Consider the following 23,452-nt stretch of genomic DNA (forward strand, 5'->3'; position numbering starts at 1 on the left):
TAACATTGCTCGTTATTGGCCGGCAACCTATTTATTAAGATCAATTTTATTTTTTTATCTGAGAGATCATCGAGTATATTTATATTACATATTGTGTATATACTACCGTCAGAAAATTTAAGATTATTGATTATTATGTTAAAATAACAAGATAAAAGTGTGCAAATTAGAAACTTGCACATTGCTTTCTCATCATATACAGATCGCTACCATTGCTCCTATTTTATTTGCTCACAAAGCTTTTCTTATGAGGAAGCTTGTATTTTATTTGATGCATAATTATTAGTATTTATTAGTTTGGCTTCCTCATAGAGGAATCTTTATGAGCGAAATAAAATAGGAGCAATGGTAACGATCTGTAATAATGAGAAAGCAATGTGCAAGTTTCTAATTTGCACACTTTTTTTATTTTAAATTTAATCTTTTTATGAAAAAGGGTCACTTTAGTAGCACAAGTGGGGTTTTACAATTGATGCAATGTTAAATTGATATTGACTTGGGAAATTCAGACGCATGGTCCATATATATATGGAGTTTCGCATATGGACCTTTGATCGCGTATAAAGCTGGATCTAATCAACCAAATCTTAAAGAATTATATATGAAATAGGAGTAGAAAAGACTGAAAAATATAATAAAATTAGAAACAACCCGATATCTTAAAATTTACGGAAGTTAGACCAACCACAAACATTTCTACAAAAATTCTAAATTTTATTAAAAAAGAATCGCTTTACCGATCATCGCCAAATTCAATTCCAATCTTCCTTATATGATATACTTTATCGATAAAAAAAAATGCATCCCGATATCTAAAAAATTACGGAAGTTAGAGCATAAACGGACAACAAAAGCGGACATGCACGCACGCACGCACGCACGCACACATACACACATACATATACATATACACACGGACATTTTGTACAAAAGTGATTTTCCGACGTTTTAAAACATTTTAAACACTTTGCCAAAAATACTTGAAAAAAAATTTTTTTCACGAAAACAAAGCTTTCTCTATTAGAAAGCAAAAACAATTCTTTAAAATAAAGATGCCTAAAAATAGATCTTATAACCATATTTTATTATTAAACAACAACAAAAAGAAAACAATGATTTAAAATATTCTGAACTAAATAAAATAAATAAAAAATATTTAAACATTCCTCTCACCAAAAAATTCTCTTTTATTTTAGATCACATTTGCAAACAACGAAGTTTAAGCATCCTATCAATAAGTTTTTATATTGTTTCTTTATCTATAGTCTTCAGCCTAATCTACATCAATGTGCTCTTTGTTTCCTGTTTTCTGCTCTTATAACTTCTTTGCGACTATCATCTTGTATTTCGCAATTCCATCGCGTAACGTGATGTTTCTTGTCTCTTCTGAAGTTCGTCAATTTTTATTTTGGGCGACAGAGAACAAAAAACATCGCGTTACGCAACGGAATTGCGAAATATGAGATAGTCGCAAAGAAGTTAAGGGGGGATTCTACTGTAATAGGTAAAAAAAAATCGACTTTTTTTATTTTGCATAAATAAATAGTATAAGGTTTTAAAAACATATTCCTAAAGTGTTATCGTCGAATTCGTAAAATTGACGAAACTACAGCCTCTTTATAGTGAGACGCGTTTTGGATTGATACAGCAGAAGTACGTTGTACTGACTTCGCAGCATCCTCGGCATTCTATCGTTGTGGGAACAAAAAGATTCTTTAAGCCCCTTGCACAATAGGCGATAGCGATAGCGATAGCGACAGCGACAAAGTTGCCGACAAAGGTATAGCTTTGTCGGCAACCTTGTCGCTGTCGCTATCGCTATCGCTATCGCCTATTGTGCAAGGGGCTTTATACTTGCCTAGACCCTCAACTATTTTGTTTGACTCTACATGTGTTTATATTTATGCCATGTGTTTGTATTTTTGTGTATATGTGTATGTGTATGTGTAAAGAAGTTCGAACAGCCAAGAGATGAATGACGAAAACTGCTGAACAGGAGTTTTACGAGGAAGGGGAAGGCATTTTATATGGGTCCGGAATAGCGGATTGAGCGTTATTTAACTGTAAGTATCGTGGAAATATCAAAAACTTCATTTCTTTATTCAACTGCGACTCCTTTGACCCGCCATATTGAATCCGCCATTTTGAATTTTAAAAATCTGATATCAGATTCGGATTCAACGATCTCAAAAACCTTTATACTAAAATTTTTATGCATTTCTACGTGCTTTTTTGGCTGACAGCAAAAAAATAAACTTGAAACGCGTTTTTCTCAAAACTACTTTTTCCAACTTGGTGTGCAAAATAACTCAAAAAGTACCCAGCAAACACAGAATACACCTTTGATAGCAAATTGACGCCAAGATATGGCATCAAATTCGGAATTTGATGCCATCTTGGCGACAATTTGCTATCAAAAGTGTATTCTGTGTTTGCTGGGTAATCAATCAAATAACTTTTGCCATTCGATTCCTTACAGTTTTCTCCAGGGATTGAAAGTACCGCTACATTTTATTGTTTATTTATAACATTTTTATCAACAATAGAAGATTGATTTTTTGATCGAAAAAATGTCACTTTTCTTACGATTGCTGTAATAACTCCTTTAATTTTTCATATTTTTATTTGCAAGTAGGTTCAATCCCCGCGTAATTGATTAAGCTTTAAAGAAAATTTTGGTTTTTTGCTTTCAGATAACTCAGCTCGTTGCTACATTGCACACCGATAATCGTTGCGCTATAACCAATATTTACTACGTTTACGCGAGCGTTACTTCTGTAATAACTTATACGATATATCACTCGTTTATATACGCGGAGTAAATTATCGTAAGTTACTACAAAATCCCGTTTACGCGAAGGAATTATCGTAAGTTTACTACAGAAGTAACGCTCGCGTAAACGTGTAGTAATTGTGCCACAAAGTTGTACGTTAACACGATAAAAATTAATAATAAAAAAAAAAAAAATTTTTAAGAATGCCTTTTTATATTACAAAAAAATTAATCCAATATTACTTATAGTCTTTTTAAAAAAATTTCAAAAAAATCATTACTTTTCGCCCAGCTACAGTAGAATCCCCCAAGAGCAGAAAACAGGAAGCAAGGAACACATTGTAGATAAGGCTGAGTTTCTACTGAGCGCGTCACGTGTCGCGTCATCACAAGTTAACCAATCAACACATCCTATTTTATTACATTACTTGTGACGGGATCAAAATGTGATATTTTGATTGGTTAACTTGGATGACGCGACGCTTGACGCGCTCAGTGGAAACTCAGCCTAAGGCTTTCCACTCTCGCTGCAGGATCTCCAATACAAAAGCGATTTTACGGAAGTTGGACATTTTTGGTGTCAATAGAAACAAAATTTTTCTATTATAGATGGAAAATAAATTCTGCGTAATGCTTTTTTAAAATGATAGTTTATGGATCGAGCTATTAAAATCTAATAAGCAAAATCTGATCGTCTAGACAATGTAACGGGATTGAGAGAGATGAGAGGGGAGAGTGTGAGATGAGCGAGAAGAGGGAGAATAATGAGATATGGAGGGGACGATCGAGAATTCAAAGATCGAAGATCAGAAGTAAGAGAGGGTTTCCGGAAAGTAGATCGACCCGGTCTCCAGAGGTTCTCTATCCGTTTCAATGCTGCCGTATTACTGGGATTCAGAGGATCCGAGGATCCGTTTCCTGGTTTCCAAGGGTCCGAGTTATACTCGTGGACCCGCAGCCAGCTTCTGCGGAGGGACAAAGACAAGGCACGGACCAGCAATAGTTCTCGGCGATCTCGGGGCCTCGTAGCTTAGGAGGAGCCTTGGTTCTGCTGTGGCCAACAATCGAGAGGATCCAGCCTACGTGGCATGACGGCCTGACCGACTAGAGACGATTCCGGACCCTTGACTGCTGAGATGACATGCTGGCGACGGACGATGTGCGAAGAAAAACGTGAGCACTAACTCTCTCTTTCTCTCTCCCCCTTGTCTTGAATAAAGTATGATATCCGTGTAATTATAAATTATAGAATTCTTGTAGTTATTTTGCTTTGTCTGTCTCGGTCTCTGTCCAGTACATGTTCCCCAGGTAGCAAACACAAGTCATTTTGACGTCAAATTTTGGTTCTTTACTGACCATTCCTGACGTCACTAACTGGCGGCATAATGACGTTAAAATGACGGTCTAATGTTACAGACAATTAACGTCATCGCGGATACGTTATTTTGACGTCATCTTTTGACGTCTTATTGGCGGCAAAAATAGGTCCGTTACGACATACCAGTTTCTAGAAATGTTTTTTATGAAATTAAAATTTAAAAAAATGTCTATTTGATAAACGTTTATAAAAAAATGTGTTTTTTCTTTATCTAAAAAAAAAAGCTTTTTTAACTGTTTCGTTACAAGCCATGTGCGTATAGCCGCTTTCAAGGCGGTCACCCATCCTAGTACAGTACCGCGCCCGAGTCGCTTGACTTCGATGATCCAGTGGACAGTGACGATCTTCTCACCCTGATGCTTCCTTATTAACTGTACTTGTCTATAACAGATACATCTTTAAAGTGTTCAAAAATTTTGTAATGATAATCTTTTTGATAGCTATAACACTGCATGAAATAGTTATCATAAAACTATAATCACACGCAACTACATCCACTTATACCATAAATTCGCCACTTCAATCATAAAGTTGCGAAACAAACATATTGTAGTTAATTTTGTGGTTTTTATTTTATTATTACTTTATTATACAATATTAAGAAGTAAAAATAGAGTTATATTACAAGAAGTCCTTATTTGGACGACTTTAAAACGTCTTTAAATGGTCTAAAAAATGACGTCTTATAAACGTCCATTATTAGTCGCCGATGTCATAAACCAAAAATGACTAAAAATAGACGTTATAATGACGTTATGGAATATATATATATATATATATATATATATATATTATAGTTGTGAAATTGTGAAATTGCAAAGCGCAAATGAAAACAAGAATTCATATATGAATTCAATTTTAAAAGACAATTGTTGTAAAGAAAGATTACGCATATCGTATAATATTCAATTTCGAGTGCATCGTATTTATCAGTTCGCCGCAATTAAAATCGAAAGTCGTATTGTATTTTCAATACTTTGTTTGCAACAAAATAAATTCATATACAAATGTTCTCATTTGCAATTGAAAATATGTATTATTACCTTCCGTATTCCAAAAAATCTTAAACGGGTTTTTAATATTTAATGTTGTGTGTATTAAATTTCATATCAGTGATCAAAATTCATGTTTGTGTATGAATTTAGCTATACAAATGCAAGCATTTTTATTTTAAATACCCAGTTTGTAAATTTCATTTACCGTGGTATCGTAAATGTGTTGGAAATTTCACATCTTTTTTAACAGTGAGTAAAGCGCTAGCGCGCAACTCTCAGCCGTTTTCGAGATAGAAATTTGTGAAAACCTTGCGACGCAAGTCTACCGGTTCGCTAGCGCAGAGCTTCGACGAAGCGGCGTAGCCGCGTAGCTGAGGCGCGCGGCTGCTACGCCGCCGCCGCGTCGCGCGCCAGCCTGGGTTCGATTCCCGTTGATCTTTTGCAAATCTTTTTTTTTCTTATTAGCATTAATAATAAAAATGTTAAATTGAAGCAAAATAAATAAATTTAATAATTTTTACAAGAAATAAGCAAAATAAAGGGAAATGCTTATCTCTTACCTTTACAAAATGTTTTCAATACACAGTAATTAATAATAATTATTTCTCGCTGCTTCAAATGTTATAAATAAATTTGAGGACAATGATTAATTGTAAGTTGGAGCACTTTTGAAACGAGATGAGAATTTTTTGTCAGTCTTATTTCGAATAAAGAACGTATCTTTCTTTCTTGAACGCTCTTTACCTGGTGTGGTGAGTCCCCCTACAAACTATATCCCTTTGTGACGTAAGCTACAACCGTTACTTCTGACGAAATCCTTCGACGAGCGTCATAAGCAGAATGAGCGTCGCGTCAGTTAGTGCTAACTGTTCCTACGAATTGTAAGAGTCTAACAATAAAAATAATGGAGGAATCAGGAACTTCTACAAATAAGGAATTAAACGTTGAATCTATGGGAGAGAGATCATTTTTGCATTTGTAAAGAAATTTTTTTTTATAAAATGTGCCTGGTGTATGATATAGTTGTTAAATGTTTTAAATGTTTTTACGATAATTATCATGCAGGACATTGTGAACGATATCCGCAGGGCGTCGAAAGTGACAATGAATAAGAATTAAAATCCTTCTAATCATTATAAGCCTTCTAGAGAAAAACAATATATTTCTGTATAATATCAGTATATGTATATATGTATATATATGTATATATATATATATATATATATACAAAGAAAAAAGGTATGTATCTTAAATATCAAATTTATATTTCAAAAAACTTAGGTCTTTCAATCTCTCCATCTCCTTTGTTTTATTTCCTTTTTATTTCATTATATGATATCTTATTGACTTCCGTTTCTCATGAAAAAGAAGGATATTCGCACATTATAAGAAAGAAATAAAGAGAATAGAATTAGAAACATTGCTAATAAAAAAGTGTGCAAGTTAGAAACCTGTACATTGCTTCCTCTATGAGGAAACCTGTTTTTTTTTAATGCATAATTATTAGTAGATATTTATTAATTTGGCTTCCTCATAGAGGAAGCAATTTACTTTCTACTTGCACACTTAAAAACTATAAGAAAGCAATGTGCAAGTTTCTACTTGCTCACTTAAACAAGTTTCCACTTGCACACTTAAAAACTACCCTATTTCATATATAATTCTTTAAAATTTAATTAATCAGTTTTTGAGTTATAGAAATTTCAGTAAACTTGGGTGTTTTTTTTTTAACAGAAATTGGTAATTAATCAACCAAATCTAGAAGTAATCTTAACGAATTATATATGAAATATATAAGGGTAGAGAAAGACTGAAAAATATAATAAAATTAATAAAAATTGTTAATAATAAAGGAGTTACCAATTTCTGTTAAAATAAAACAGCCAAGTTTACTGAAATTTCTATAACTCAAGAACTGATTAATTAAATTTTAAAGAATTATATATGAAATATAGGGGTAGAAAAAACTGAAAAATATAATAGAATTAGAAATAGATCGATATCTCAAATATTGAGAAAGCTATAGCGTAAAACACGATTTTCTGAAAAATGAAAATCCCCTTAAAATCCATACCGGTCGACGGATTTTAATAAAATTGGAAAAGAACATACTTTCTATGATACTCTATTTGTGTGCAAAACTTCAACCCGGTATCAAATTGTAGAAGTATATAGATGCGTGTATAAAAAATCCGTACACACACACACACACATACATACATACTTCCGGACATTTTCTACTAATATAAAATCTCGGCATTTTAGTAAATCTATTTTCTTTAAAATCTCGAAAAAATTTTTTTTTACTATTACAAAGCTTTTTCTATAAAGAAGCAAAAGAGGTTTCAGATTTAAAAAAAGTGTTTTTATATTTATTTCATTCTTAAAAAAAAAGGATATTCGCACATTATAAGAAAGAGAGAGAGAGAAAGAGAGAGAGAGAGAGAGAGAGAGAGAGAGAGAGATTGATTGATTGATAGATTTATTATGCCCGAGCAATGGCTAAGGGGCAAAAAGTAATATAGCAGTTACAATAATATCGCAATTACAATACTATAGCAGTTACAATACCACAGCAATTACAATAATATATAGCAGTTGCAAGATGCAAAGATACAATGTGATATAAACAAAAGCGAAATATAGCGACAGGAGCTAGCATGATATGCATGCTCTCTCTCTTAAGGCAAGCAACCAGCAATCTCAATAATATACACTATAAAACTAAGAACTAACGCAACTTAAACTAATAATGAGTACAGTGAAAAAGAATAAAATATAAGGAGCAAGTATTACTGAAAAGAACTAAATAGTGCATATAAACTAAGAACTAAGGCGTAGTGCAATTTACGAGCTAATAATAAGGAATGAAAGAACTAGAAGCTCTATACCAGAAACAATGTTATCCAATTTCACATGCAAGCAAGTCGATATGTCCACGAAAGGAATAAGCGTTGAATTTAATAAAACGTATCCGAGAAGAATTACACGAACATGACCACGAAGGGAGTTTGCGTTGAACTGAGCAACCCGAAACTCAGACTCATTGCGACTCGAACACCTCAGTGGATGCATCTCATGAGGTCAATCGAGGCGAGTCAGATCGGCGCTTGAATCAATGTAAATAATAGACGAGCCATCTGATCGTCTCACGCAAATCCGCCCATGCCTTATCCAAACATATTTAAAAGAACGTTCCTTAGCAATACACTTGGTCCGCTGCAGCAACTCATAGCCATCCTTAGTGAGCAATTCATTAATATATACAATACTCCTGGAGTCATTTCCGCAGACCTCCCCTTGCCTAAGAACACCCTTAGCTCGCTTCTTAGATATAATTAGATCACGGACGGCATTAGAGGTCACAGTAATAAACAAAGAATTACTAGCTGCAAAAGCAGTAGAGTGTGAAGAAGCAGAATCAGGGGGAGACCTGCGGACAACTCTTACACTAAAAATATGCGGCGAAACATCAACAGCATCAAGCGCTGAAAGCACGTTACGTGCAGCCACAGAAGGAGATAACGGAAGCGGCTCTGGTAACCCGGAGACAATAAACTCATTAGCACTAACATCGTGACATTCCGAGCGAGACATTTTTAAATCATGCAGTTCCTTTTTAAGAGCCTCATTCTCACGTTCCAATGAGGAAATACGCTGAGAATTGTTGGCGACTGTTTCTGATAGGCAATTAATAAGATCTAATTTGCTATTAATAACTTCATTCGTTTTTTCCTGACTCTCTATAAAAGCAGAAATTCTTAAATCAGATCTCATGATATCGTTATTAATTTTTTGTTGATTAGCAATAAAAGCTGAGATCTTCAAGTCAGACAGTTTCATTTGCTCTATCAAACCCAGCAGAAGCTCATTTGTCGCAGGCAGTGAGGTCGACTGAGTATGCGAGTCAGCAGAAGAAGCCATGTTCTCAAACTCGAATGAAAGCGCGGTTGTGACAGGTGTTGGTGTAAGAGGGGGTATATCCAATGATGTTAAGAGAGAAATACAACAGGACTCAGCGTTCCTTGACATTGAATAGGATCTAATACAACCGGGATGAAATGCCTTTCTGCACTCTTTGCACTCAATCAACCTATTAGCAATTGATTTCCTGCACTTATAACACGTAGGCTGCATGTGTAGTTATACAATGACCACAACGCAAGAATTACACGCAAGTTCGTCAAGAACGCAAGTGACGACGCTTAGGTTGAACCGTAGAGCGACCGGATAAAATGCACGCTAACTCTCACCGCGCACAATCACTAGAGACAATCGTATCGAAGATCAAGATCGAACGCACGCAGGGCAGACAACCCTGCTGAAAATGACCGATTAAATCCGATTGGTTTCGTATTAAATTTGGTGAAATTGAATCGAAATGAATGCATTTTCAATCCGGTTAATCGGATGCCCGATTGGAAGTGAATCGGTTCTAATAACAAATCAATTGGAATCGTTTTTAATTCGGCATTTCCGGATTGATCTGAATCCGTCGTTATCAGTTTCAATCGTATTAATGCACATCCATTTTAATCGGATGAATAAAGTGAGCACATGAATCGTGTTGAATCCGCATCAATCGTAAAATTTTAATACAACCCCGAAATCGGATTTAATGCGATATTTCCGGATTCATCTGAATCCGACTTAATCGGTTTCAATCGTATTAATGCCAATCCATTTTAATCAGGTGAATAAAGTGACCACATGAATCGTATTAAATCCGCATCAATCGTAAAATTTTAATACAACACCGAAATCGGATTTAATGCGATATTTCCGGATTTATCTGAATCCGACTGAATCGGTTTCAATCGTATTAATCCTAATCCATTTTAATCGGGTAAATAAAATGACCACATGAATCGTATTGAATCCGCATCAATGGTGAAATTTTAATACAACACCGGAATCGGATTTAATGCGATATTTCCGGATTCATCTGAATTCTACTCAATCAGTTTTAATCGTATCTGCGCTTAATCCATTTAAATTGGGGAAAATAGCTATGTGAATCGGATTAAATCCGCTTTAATCATTAAAATTGTATATAACACATAATTTTTACGTAATAGAGTTTTTACTACAGGATTTTCTTTTAATAAAATCATGAGTATTATATTTGCAAAACTGTAAAATGTTTTTATTTAACCCTTCGAGAACACACAGGGTCAATTTAACTCTTCTTTCTTTTTTTTGCCAGAAAACATTTAAAAATATTAAACATAAAAAAATAAAAATTTTTTTGTAAAAAACTTTTTTTTTTTTTTTTTTAAAGAACACTGTTAATCTGACTTTACACACATTTTGATCGTTTAGCATTTTAAATTGACGAGTGCGATTAGCTTGAAAAAATTCCCAGATGTACTTGGAACATTGTTAAATCAATTGATATAAATAAAAAGTGCCGTTGAAATTATTTACATATTTTAAAAAATTTAAAAAAAAAACAAATTTTTTAAAATTCTTTTTGAATTTTTTAAAATATGTAAATAATTCCAATAACATTTTTTATTTATATCAATTGATTTAACAATGTTCCAAGTACATCTGGGAATTTTTTCAAGCTAATCGCACTCGTCAATTTAAAATGGTGGACGATCAAAGTGTGTATGTAGAGTCAGATTGACCCAGAGTGTTCTCCGTGAATAAAAAAAAGGTGTTTTCTCAAAGGGTTAAATAAATACTGCACATTGTAATAAATTTGTGGTACAAAGAATGGAATTACAATAAAGTAGTAAATAATCCTGTTTATATATCCGGAATTCACGGATTCTATCAGTTTGAATCGGTCAGTCAATCTGTTTAAAATAAGTCGTTTTATTTTCGACCCAACTGGCCAATTGAAACCAAATTGCACAACGTTTCGACCGAATTCCGGTCCTTATCAAGTGCTTTAGATTACACCGATCCGCATAACAAATTTACATGCATCGTTGACGTGGTGTCCTGACAACGTCAAGACAAACGCAAAACTAAACAAAAGACAAAATAATACATTTAACAATAAAAAACTATACAAAATCGTCATAATATCGCGCTGGTCAAAAACAATAAATTAATTAACACTGTAAAAATCAGTTAAAAACTTACAATTCTTATGCGTTCCAAAACAAACGGTGAGATCAAAACGTCACAAGCCATATTGAGGTACAACGTCCGAACAGTAAGACAGTCAAAGCGAAATGAAATTGTCAACCGTAATCCGCGGATAGCAAAAGGTGCTCTGGTGGGAAAAACGAGCAGAACCAAATATACAGGGCCGACTAAGTAATACCAATGACACGGTTATAAATAGATGGCAGGCTCTCAGTATCGTTTTGTAAATTGATTGTGCAATCATGTTTTTTAATAAAAAACATTTCCGATATTTCTCTTTTTTTGAAATTTTATACAAATTCTTTGTATAAAATTTTTGGATGCTGCCACTTAAAATCATGATTGTGTGCAAGACGGTGTTTGCTCACAACCGAATGATTATCTACATTTTTCTTGATATCACATCAATGTTCTTTGATGCGTGTTTCTAAATGCCTTTTTGCCTGGCCAATATATACTGCATCACAATTTGCACGATCAATCTTATAAACTAACTCTGTCTGGCTGAGATTCGGCAACCCGTCCTTGCCCTTTCTAATGACACAGTCTAATCTCTTCGGGATGGTGTGAAGAACTCTAAAGTTCATGTCTCGCATTGTACGGCTAACATTCTCGCTAAGACCCTTTATGTAAGGTACAGTAATGCACCTTCGAGGATCTTGGGCCACTTCGTTACTGACAGGATCATTGTTGTTACGATTTCGCAATTCACCAAGTTGGACATTGACATATTTATCAACAATTTTCTTCGGGTAACAATTATTAATAAGGATCTTTTTTATTTCACTAATATTAGACTTGTGAAACCGCGCGTCGGACAAAAGAATCGCCCGATCAACCAAATTCCTTACGATGTTAATTTTATATTTCATAGGATGGCTTGAAAAATAATTTATATACCGGCCCGAGAAAGTTGGTTTACGGAACCAATTCGTGAGCAATGCGCCTCCCTCGCGGATGACCGTGGTATCAAGGAAACTCAATTTACCATTGCTTTCCATTTCATTAGTGAATTTTAATCTATCGTGGTAATTGTTGAAACTGTCTAATAATTCACCAATACCCGACCTGGGAACAACCGCGAAAATATCATCTACATATCGTTTAAAAAAGAATATCCTGAAACTGAGCCGCTGTATACAATGTTTCTCTAAATCCTTCATGACCATGTCAGCTAAGATGGGAGAGAGGGGAGACCCCATCGGGCTTCCGAAGATCTGTTCATAAAATTGCCCGTTGAACATAAAACTAGTAGAACTAAGGATCAAGTCTACAGCACTCAAGAATTGTGGAAGGCTGAGATCAGTTTTTGTAGTGATGTAATTCCATCTCTCTTCAATCGTTTTTAAAACCAGATCTTTAGGTACGTTAGTGAAAATCCGTTTAAATCATTATAATTTCGTGATTTCAGGGTTCACGAAATCATAATAACAATTTAAACGATTGACTAAGACTGATTCAAACCGATAGAAAACGAGTGCAATTACATCCTTGAGTACGAATTCGTTTCAATCGCTTCCAATCGGTTTAATCGTTATATAACGATTCAAACCGATAGAAACCGATTAAAATTACATTGTTGAATACTAATCCGTTTTAATCGTTTTTTCTCTAAATTTGTTGGAGTGAAATTTTCACTCTAATCATGGAGTTACTGACCAGTTCACTCAACAAGAGGAATATTCGCTTCAATAGAGTAAATTTGTTCATTCTAAGGTAAAAAGAGTAGAGTTTCACTCCGATTTTTAAAGTGAAGTCGTTAGAGTGAAGTTGTCACTCCAAACTTCACTGAACTTGAAGTGAAATCGCCTTCCCTCTTCCCGCTTCCCGCGTGTTTAGTTGTTTCCGTGTAGAAATTTGTTAGAGATGGCCTTACATAACATAAGGCCCCGATTATTTACAAATATATTTACGAACACAAAATTTCATAATGATCCAGCACTGGTTTTTTGACATTCACCCGACATTAAAAAATTCTATTATATTATATATCCAATTCAATTTATTACTCTTTTTAAACTGAATTTGTTTTTTAAGATGATTTTTGAAAATATATATATTTGCGCTGGGGTTGTGATATATGTAGACTATATATAACGCTTACATCAAATTAAGAAGTAGTCTACCACGTAAGGCAGTTAGCTCACGATGCAGAGGTCCCGAGTTCGAATCCCACCAAGGTAAGTGTTTTTCAAATACGAGAAAATATTTATAATCATAGACTGCATCTTAAGAAACAAATTTAGTTAAAAAATAATAATAAAATTTTAAAATAAATAATTTTTTTTATCATAACGAATTAAACCGATAAGAACCGATTGAAATTACATCTTTGAATACCAATCCGTCCCAATCGTTTTCAATCAGTGTAATTGTTATAAAATCATAACAATTCAAATCGATATAGAATCCGATTAAAATTACATCCTTGAATACCAATCCGTTTCAATCGTTTTCAGTCGGTGTAATCGCCCTGGTAACCATCTCCGATAGAAAACGATAAAAAAATTTCTTATCGTTTTTAATACGGTTAGTGAATCGTTTATTTACGGTACTCTATCAGAAACTCACGTTACAAAATACTTGGGATCCTATCGTAAATGTCTCATCAGCTATACATCAGTTTCTATCGTTTTTAATATGGTTAGTGAATCGTTTATTTACGGTATTCTATCAGAAACTCACGTTACAAAATACTTGGAATCTTATCGTAAATGTCTTCTCAGCTGCACATCAGTTTCTATCGTTTTTAATATGGTTAGTGAATCGTTTATTTACGGTACTCTATCAGAAACTCACGTTACAAAATACTTGGAATCCTATCGTAAATATCTTATCAGCTATATATCAGTTTCTATTGTTTTTAGTATAATTAGTGAATCATTTATTTACGGTATTTTATCAGAAACTCACGTTGCAAAATACTTGGGATTCTATCGGAAATTTCTTATTACCTTTATATCGGTTTCAATCAGTTTTTAACATAATTGAAGTTTCGTTTATTCACGATACTCTATAAAAAATTCTCGATACAATACACATGGGCTTGCATCCTAAATTTCTTATTAGTGGTGCATCGGTTTCTATAATTTTTAATGGTATTAAAGTAGCTATAATTGTCTTTTTAATATGGTTAATAGTGAACCGTTTATTTACGATGCCCTGTCAGAAAAAAATTGGAAAAATTTGAAATTTCTCAGCTATATATCAGTCAGAACATCTTTAGATGTTTGCTACTCTGCATGCCACCGGATTATAACCGTGTAAAAGAAAAATAAACCGTATCAGAGATCTTTCTATGATAAAGAAAGAACTGCATTTTTTTTTTGAAATAATTAAGCTTCCACCTTTGCGACAACAGCACCAGGAAGCCAAGGGCCAAAATTTTCACGGTTATTAGAGAAATAAAAACAACATTTACATTAGAAACGTCTTATTTAAAATTGCACTAAAATACAAATAAAATATTTTATTATTTTAATCTTAATAACAAATCACACACACACACACATAAAAAATACTTCGACGAACTTTGTTTTCGAAGATGATAAGTTGTATGTCGGAAAATCCTGATAAGAAACGATAGATGTGTCGGTTCGGTTAAGTCGTATAAATATCGACGAGATGTCTATCGTTTTAACCTTATAAAAACATATGCAAAGTAGAAGGTTTTCAAACGATTCAATTTATATCATTAATATACGATAGAAAACGAACCGATTTGCTGCCATAAAAAAGATGATAAGTTGTATGTCAGAAAATCCTGATAAGAAACGATAGATGTATCGGTTCGGTTAAGTCATATAAATATCGATAAGATGTCTATCATTTTATTCTTATATATCCGTATTAATGCATACGGTAAAATTATTACCATAAATAACGATACATATTATATCGTGTATATACGATTGATTCAGATGGGCAATAATTGTACATATAGAAAACGATTCATAACTATAAAATTTGTATAGTTATTTTTTTATTCGGACCTAAAACGATAGAAACCGATTTGATTCGATTAATGTTTTATCTGTCTTCTAAATATGCAACGATAGAACCGATAAGATACGATTAAAAACGATACAGATATAGCCGTTTTTAATCGTTTTCTATCGGATATGGTTACCAGGGCGTTATAAATCCGTGATTTCCGGATCAAGAATCCAGATTCATGCGGATTCAAAATTTTTAATCGGATTCAATCGGTCATTTTTGGCAGGGAACCCCCACTCGACAGCACCACCAGCCGTTCCAGACGCAGGTCAGCCAACACCCAGAACGCAACAGGCCCCAGCAGATCGTCATGCGCACCTCGAGAGTAAAGTGCAGAAGGGGGCAGAACAGATAGCAGGCTCATGCGCAGTAAGAATCAATGATCCTCGAGAATGATTCTCAGAAATTTGGTTAGAATAATGAGAAACACTCGTCACACAGTTTCCAGGAATTAAGAGACAGTGGCAGAGAAAATGATAGTAGCTCGTGACGAGCTATATAAGAACATGCTCACACCTGCAACAAAATAGCCCAAAGGCAACTCACGGCAGAGAAATATCCGGTCAAAGCAGGAGCAATAAGACAGACGTGCACGCTGTACTCACCAGAGAGAGAGAGAGAGAGAGAGAGAGAGAGAGAGAGAGAGAGAGAGAGAGAGAGAGAGAGAGAGAATCGAATCGTTATTTATTACACGCTCTGGGATACATCTCCTAAAGCGTAGAAACATACGTATGTACAGAAAGTAGACGTAGTGTAATAATATATAACACAGATATGACTGTAGTCGCAAAAACAAAAAAGAAAAGATATAAAAATAAAATAAAATGAGAGAAAATTAAAAATAGGGAAAGAAAAAAAACAACATTAAGCGCACAATCGGTGTCAGCCGTGGGTTCGTCCAGACATTGCAAGTAAGTGGTTGTACAGTTTTGATTTGAAGACCGGTAAAGAAGACGCATTGCGTATGTCCGGAGGTATGCCGTTCCACAGTTCTGCGGCAGAGCTACAGAAGGAACGCTTGTAGAACTCTGTGCGACACTGCGGAAGGATCAAGGTACCGAGCGGAGCCCTTATTTCACGCGTGACTCTGTCATGTTTGAACACGAAGTTTGAAAAGATGACCTCGGGTTTTTTCTTTGCTAGCACCGAAAAAGTTAGGCTCCCCACGAAGTACAAGCGCCGGAAACTGATCTTAAGCCAACCAAGTCTGTCGAAGTAAGGCGTTATATGTTCGTTCCACTTGGCCTGGAAAATAAAACGGACGCATCTATTGTAGGCTCTCTGCAAGCGAAGATTTTGTTCGCCCGTGATGTTAGTTAGGATCGTGCAGCCGTAGTCAAGTATAGGTACAATCAGGGCCGAGACCAGCATGATTGCGAAGAGAAAGCGGTAGGAGATGCTTGCAAAGCTTCAGTTGATACAACGCCGAGTTAACTCTCGTTATTGTTTTCGAGATCTGCCTTTCCCACGACAGCAAACAGGTTAATGTAACACCCAGATATTCAACTGAGTCCGAAAAAGGTATTATGGAGTCATTTACATAGATGGATGGTAACGCGTCACTCTCCAGACTACTAATATAACGCAGCGTCCCCACAATAATCGCTTGCGTTTTCTTAGGATTAATTTTGAGCCCATTTTCAGTAGCCCACTGCACTCTCTTTATGTCCTCGTTTATCCTAGCAATCGCATCGGCAAGAAGGCCAGGCTGGACATGCAAATAAATTACAAGATCGTCCGCATAAAATTGATATTTACAGTGTTTTAATATCCCGCTGAAGTCGAGTAGGTATAATTAGAAGAGAAGGGGCCCCAGCACAGAGCCCTGGGGTACCCCTTGGTGAACAGGTCGGTCGGAGGACATTTCAGAAGGATCACGAACAGCCTGCCCTCTACCCGTCAAATAAGAGCAGAGCCATTTTAACGTTGAGTTTGCGAAGCTCAACCTCCTGAGCTTTTTAATCAGGCGATGAGGACAAACATTGTCGAAGGCCTTGGAAAAATCAAATAGTATCGCGATGGTGACTTTTCTCCTATCAGCGGCCAGTCTTATATCATCCAGATATATCTAGACCTAATCAAAGCGGTCTGTGTAGAGAAGTCCTTCCTATAGACGGACTGGAAAGGATCCAGGATATCATTCTCCTCAAGAAAATTTGTGATCTGGTCGGCCACTATGCGCTCCAGGGCCTTAGAGACAGCACATAGTATCGATATTGGCCTATAATCATGCAGTTCACAAGGGTGATTCACTTTCGGAATAGGGCAGATAACAGCTGATCTCCACACACTAGGATAGACACCGTAAGAAAGACAGTAGTTGAAGATGTGGGTCAATGCAGGGAAGATGCAGGGCAATGCTCTGACGATTAAACTCCGAGGGAGCTCATCTCTCCCGGTAGCCTCCGAATTACTCCTCTGCAAAGCCCTAACTATCTCCCCTGGTTCGATGTTATTCCAATAAAACTTTTGGTCACTGTATGCCACCTCTCCCAAGTCGAAAACGATGCTCTCTTCTGGATCAGAGTCCTTCGCGTGACCCGTAAAATAAGCATTCAATTCTTCAAGAGTGAAAACCAGTCTATCGTGCTGCGCTTTAGGTCTCAAAAAGCCAAAGTGCCTGAGTTTTTTCCACAAGATGTTGGGCTCCTTGGCATCGTGAAAAGTCTTATGGAATAATTTCGTCTTTGCCCTTCGTACCTCGAGCTGAACCAAATTTCTGAGTCGTCTATAAGTATTATAATTTGATTCCGTTTTATTCCGTCTCCAGACTTTTCTCGTCCTGTCCCTGTCCCTCATCAATTTCCTTAAATCCGACGTGAGCCACGGCGCAGGAAGATGTTTAGGGCATATAACGCGATAAGGCGCGTGTTTATCGTAACAAGTTCTAAGGAAGTCGTTGAGGATCCTCACTTTAACGTCAATATCCGGGGTTAGGTACAGGTCATCCCAGTTCTGCGAACCCAGCTCCGCAAGGAAATCCTCAGGACCGAAAGAACGAAAATCACGGACCCGTACAGTTCGCCTTGGAATACGCTCGATTTTGATGTAAGTGATCTCAATGAGATCATGGGCAGATAAAAAGCCGACATCACGCTGATTATGACGAACAAGCTTCTCTTCCTCGTCAATAATACAGAGATCCAGCCATGTAGAGGCAGTGCGTGTATTATGCGTTGGCAGGTAAGGCACAAGAAAAAAATTAGATGCCTGTACAAACGTCAAAATCTGTTCCGAGTCGTAAGTGTGAGAAGTGAGGTCGGCGTTGAAATCCCCGAACATAATAGAGTGCTTGTAATTAGCCAGACAGCTCCGAGAAAGTGGTGAAAAAGTCGGATAAGAAGCCTGTATGTGGTGGTCTGTATACCACGGCTAAGAGGATCTTGGAGTAATTACTCATAGACACTTCCACAACCAGATATTCGGGTTTTCCACAGTAATTGTTCTCTGATGTACATACATACAACTGATGCATTGAAGGCTTCTGATATATACATAGCAACCCCACCCCCTATTTTGCCAATGCGGTCGCATCTCAAGAGGCGATAGCCATGGAGAGAGGCAAGGTGTGATCAGAGACATGTGGTTTGAGTCAAGACTCCGATAAACATATGATGTGATATCCTGAGAGAGGATCAGCAGAAGTTATGTAACGGTTTGGGAACGTTCCATAAAAACGCCTTGTAAAGCCGAGAGGCAATTACAATAAAGTGAATATATATTCAAAAGTAACGAATAACTGTTAAATAAATTTTTTAACAAATCATTATTTTAAATAATTAATGCAATATAGATAGATATTAAGTAAATATCACACATAAATATTTTCTCTGCATTATTTATTTAAACAAATAGTTCATGTAAAACAAATTTCAAAAGAAGTCAGATTAATTATCGTAAATAAGTACGATCGAATAAGCGGAGTAAAAACATTTAGCGTACTGATATACATATAATAAGTTTAATAAATACGATAGAAAGATACATTTTCTGCTCGCATATAAAAAGCACTGCGTAAACGGAGGAATTATTTACCGTGTAAAAAAACTGCGTAAAAGAAAAATCGCGTATAAAAATTGCATATTGCTTCGTGTCGCTATATTTTATTAAAATTAAAATTTAACAAATGTTTTGATTTATTAGGCCATTTTCAATGTGATAAAAGTTATTTAACAATAGAAACCGATAAGAAAGATATCAAGTTCGCAAATTTTCATAACTCGCATTGAGTAATCATCACAAACCATTAAGTGCAAATCGTGTTTCTTCCCATGTACCATTCTCTCGCGACCTAAGTCACATTTATAGCAGAACTTGAATTAATGCAATAACAGTTCTGTACGCATGTTACAGTGCTTTGAGACTACTTTCGCCAGCTATTGTTCGAATAGTGCAGGCGGATGTCCGAACTTCCCTCGAACTCGTAGAGGATCTTCCTAATTTCCTTTTTGGCGCGTGTACAATATTTTAAAATTCTCCCGTGGAACGCGCGGATCCAAAAGATCCTTTGATATCTTGAATATAATGTCCGGAGATATATTGGCTCATTATGCCTGTCATGCTACGGGGTAACATTAACATAAGTCTCTCCCTTATCGCTTCGGTCATGTCTACCTATATAATATATATATATATATATATATATCTCACTGTACCATGATAGACACTAGCTGGAGGCCTAGAGGCAACGGGAGGAAAGGAGGGAGAAAGAGAAGAGAGAAAGGAGAGATTGCGATTCGTAACCATCGCAACTCGTAGGATCAAGAGGAGGATTCGAGGATTCGCGTAATTTGACGCCGTCATCGGCTATATCTGCCACATCATCGTCGGCTTAGCGACCGCCGCGAGGCAAACTTCCCGATCGTATTTACGAATTGAAAGCAACTTCCCGTAGAGAGATAGAGAGAGAGAAAGAGAGAGGGGGGAGTGGAGATCCGCGGGCAAAACTTTGGCCGTGAATTAATTAAGACGAGTAAATACCGGGGGAGCTTTAAACGGCACCGACGAAAAACTTTACATTGTTTAAGTAGCTCACAGCCGAATTCGAAAGTTTTAATTGGCGGTGAGTACGACTCGGGTGCGGCGCGTACAATCGAGTTTGCCATTTGTATTTTAAGGCTATCCCTAAACGCGGACTGGATGTCAGGTGGCTGGCTTCGCGTCGTCATATCTTCCGGACATTCCCGCGGTGATTTTCAACTAAAAGCATGATCAGCAAGGGACTTCTGCTCTTCGATAAACGTCTTATTTTTTATTATTTGTGCATATAAATTTTTGATAATACAACTTATCGAAAACGTATATATATCTGTACCTTATATATAGAAGTAAAAGATCGTATATTTTTATACATTCAGAGCAAACACGGTTTAAAATTTTAAATTGGAAAATAATATATTTTTTAGAAATAAAGTAAAAGTAGTAAGTTGATTTACCAGGTTTTTTATAAAGTAATTTAACTGACATGTTTAATAATACAACTGCTAATAATACGCTGTATTATATACCTGGTTTAAAAATTAAGCACTATACAAATTTTTAATACGACTTTTTCATTGTATTTTAAGAACTAATAATAATAGACATATAAGACGATTTACCATATTATCCAATTTAAAAAAAAGCTTCTGTTTTATATTAAACATAAAAACTCCATTATATATATAGTAATAACTCCATTTTGACAGAAACTGGAGATACGATTCTTTAGAAGGTACAGGTATTTTTATATTGAATAAATATAAGAAACAAGTTGCAAGTAAAAAAACGTATTATTAGGTTCCGCAACGTCCAGAATAATTTTAGCGCAACGTAAAGTTAAAAATGTTCCTCTTTATCATTTTTCTTTTTACGAACGTGAAATAAAACATCATAATAAAGCAACTGAGAATTTTTGCATTTTAAGCGCTCTCATAAATACATATGTATGTACAAGCTCTTACATGGTTTGCGCATAAGTATAACGCGAAAATAAATGTGCTTGCGGTTAAACGTATAGTGATATCCGGCGATAGCGTGTGACGATTGTGGCACCGCAGGGCCTCGATCCGTTAGAAATAATAATTCGAGACGTCGTGCCGGGCGCGTCTCGCGCGCAAAAAGTCGGATTTGCACTTGCCCGGGACCAAGCGACAAGTTCCAGAGAAACTTAGTCGGACGCGTTTTCGCGTTTCTCTTCTCCTCGAAGTGGAAAAGCGAAAGATCGAAAGAGCGTCGAGGGCACGGACGTGTCTGGAAAAATTCTGAGAAAATGTAAGAGGAAACCCGTTCTTTGTTACTTCTCTTCCCTTCGACTTCCTGTCTATTACTTGTTTCTCGCCTCTCTGCGATCTCGCGTGTGCTATGATGATAAACGTATATATATATATATATATATATATATATATATATATATATAGATGTGTCATTATAACAAGGGAAAATTTTTACAACACATAAAGGCGGTGTACGGAATATTTTTAAATTATAGTCACTGCTTTTTCAACTATATAATTATCAAAGGACAGGTTAAAAAAAAACAGCGATATCAACATCAAACGCTATCGGTTCTTCGTTAAATATTCCATTCAAAGATTAATCCCTATGCATGCATTACGACTGCATTTACATTTCAATTTATACAGGACAATCCAGAATTATTGTCAATTGAAGAAGATCCCTGTGCAAGAAAAATTCAACGGCTATTTTAATATTGTATTATCTAATTATTAAATTATAAAGATCCGAAAATGTTGGCGAATAAAAGAGGGATTTTGTAAATCGCAAACAGAGATTTGCGCTTTAAAATTATATTGAATTGAAAATTAGTGCGAGAAGTACATCCCAGATGGGGGGAGTGAAATTCTCATTAAGGCAAAATTGATTCGAAATTGGTACAAGAATACTTAGAAGGACGAGAGGCTAAAAGGATTCCAGAGGCGTTAAGAAGCGCTAAAATACGTACGCACATACACCTTGGACAAAACAAATTAAAGTAAATTGGAAGAAATACGTTTCTATGAGAGAGATGAAACGGGTATAGTCCAAAATCTCACAGATTGATTTGAAAATTCTTCGCGAGAAATTTACTTTGGCGCTATCTTGATTCATTTCTCTGAAATCCCGGTCGCTTCTCGTTGCGGAATAAAACGAACATATAAGAATAGATTTCGCGAAATAAATTCCTATCGATTCTTTTCAATTCGCTTATCTTTTTTTGCATCGCGCGAACGACCGAGGAAGAAGCGGCAGAAAGAGATCGCAAACATTAAACGCGGCGGTGTGTCGTAACGCATACGGGCAAATAATGAGCAAATAACAGATATTTACCGTTCTATCGGAAACAGAAACCTTAAAGAAAATACCAACATACGTTTTGCTTAGTAGCACCACTATTTTCGTTAATATAGCGTTAATCGATATATTTTGCAAATAGATGCACCATGATAATATCTAAAATTGCGACGTTACATTGCATTGCACGCTTCATCGTATATTAGAAATCGTACTTAGCCGTTTCAAAACCACTCACACAGCCAAGCAGAAGTTAATAGTTTCCTCGAGAAAACGCGATTTTGACGATTGTACCCCCATTTCCCCGAAAACGATATGATCAAAAATAATCTCGCTGCCGGATGCGGGGTAATGATGGAATTAATACATTCGAACTAAGGAAAATAATGTTACCCAATTCTTTCTATTCTGTTTAAGGAAAGAAGAAAGAATGTTAAATATGTATATAATGTTCTTTTCCGGACGTATAATAAACAACGCTGTCCTAATTTCAAGATAGAACTATTATTGACAACGTTATAATTGCTACGATAGATTAATAATAAAATGAACTGCTAATAGAGTGCCTTTGTAAATTCTTAAACGACTAAACACTAAACATTAAAAAAAGAAAACATAAGAAAGTGCTTCCGGAAATAACTGGTAAATTTATCTCTCTAAATTAATCTATCAAAGTGCAAAATACGTTGGTCTCAGAATTATAGCAAGAGCTCGGAATTTTGATCACGTAAAGAGTTATCTTCGCAAAGAGATCTCATCATTTATTAATAAACCAATCTCTTTTTTATGTCATTTATATAAAAACGTGTCCCCGCGCTTACAGTATAGCTTAAATTATTCCGGGTGAGATCCTATTTTGTGATTTTAATTTACGACGCAGCGAGCGGCAGGATAAACGCTCGAAAACGACGTTTGTACCGGTCGTCGTTGTCCGAC

General features: G+C 35.7%; 1 protein-coding gene and 1 long non-coding RNA gene across 5 annotated transcripts in view; both read left to right on the plus strand.

Annotated features, from left to right (window-relative positions):
• The first annotated feature begins 1,492 nt into the window (after nt 1-1,492).
• On the plus strand, nt 1,493-2,745 carry LOC143907616 (uncharacterized). The gene is made up of 3 exons (XR_013259906.1): nt 1,493-1,504; nt 1,953-2,063; nt 2,694-2,745. It is a non-coding gene; the product is annotated as an uncharacterized LOC143907616 (long non-coding RNA).
• A 578-nt stretch (nt 2,746-3,323) lies between these two features.
• Nucleotides 3,324-23,452, plus strand: part of LOC143907586 (uncharacterized) — a 36,300-nt gene continuing 16,171 nt past the window's right edge. For 2 of the 4 annotated variants that reach the window (XR_013259897.1, XM_077424439.1), the window contains exon 1: nt 3,324-3,946. Coding sequence is in view for 2 of the 4 variants with exons in the window: in XM_077424439.1 (XP_077280565.1) it covers nt 3,910-3,946 (37 nt within the window). In the remaining 2 variants the exon portion in view is untranslated. Of the gene's footprint in view, nt 3,947-15,470; nt 15,614-15,685; nt 15,756-23,452 lie in introns of those variants that run through there. The other 2 variants (XM_077424441.1, XM_077424440.1) reach the window with 2 other exon arrangements.

The sequence above is a fragment of the Temnothorax americanus genome, unplaced genomic scaffold, assembly GCF_048541705.1.
Source record: "Temnothorax americanus isolate GAGA-0224 unplaced genomic scaffold, ASM4854170v1 Scaffold84, whole genome shotgun sequence".
Lineage (NCBI taxonomy): Eukaryota > Metazoa > Arthropoda > Insecta > Hymenoptera > Formicidae > Temnothorax > Temnothorax americanus.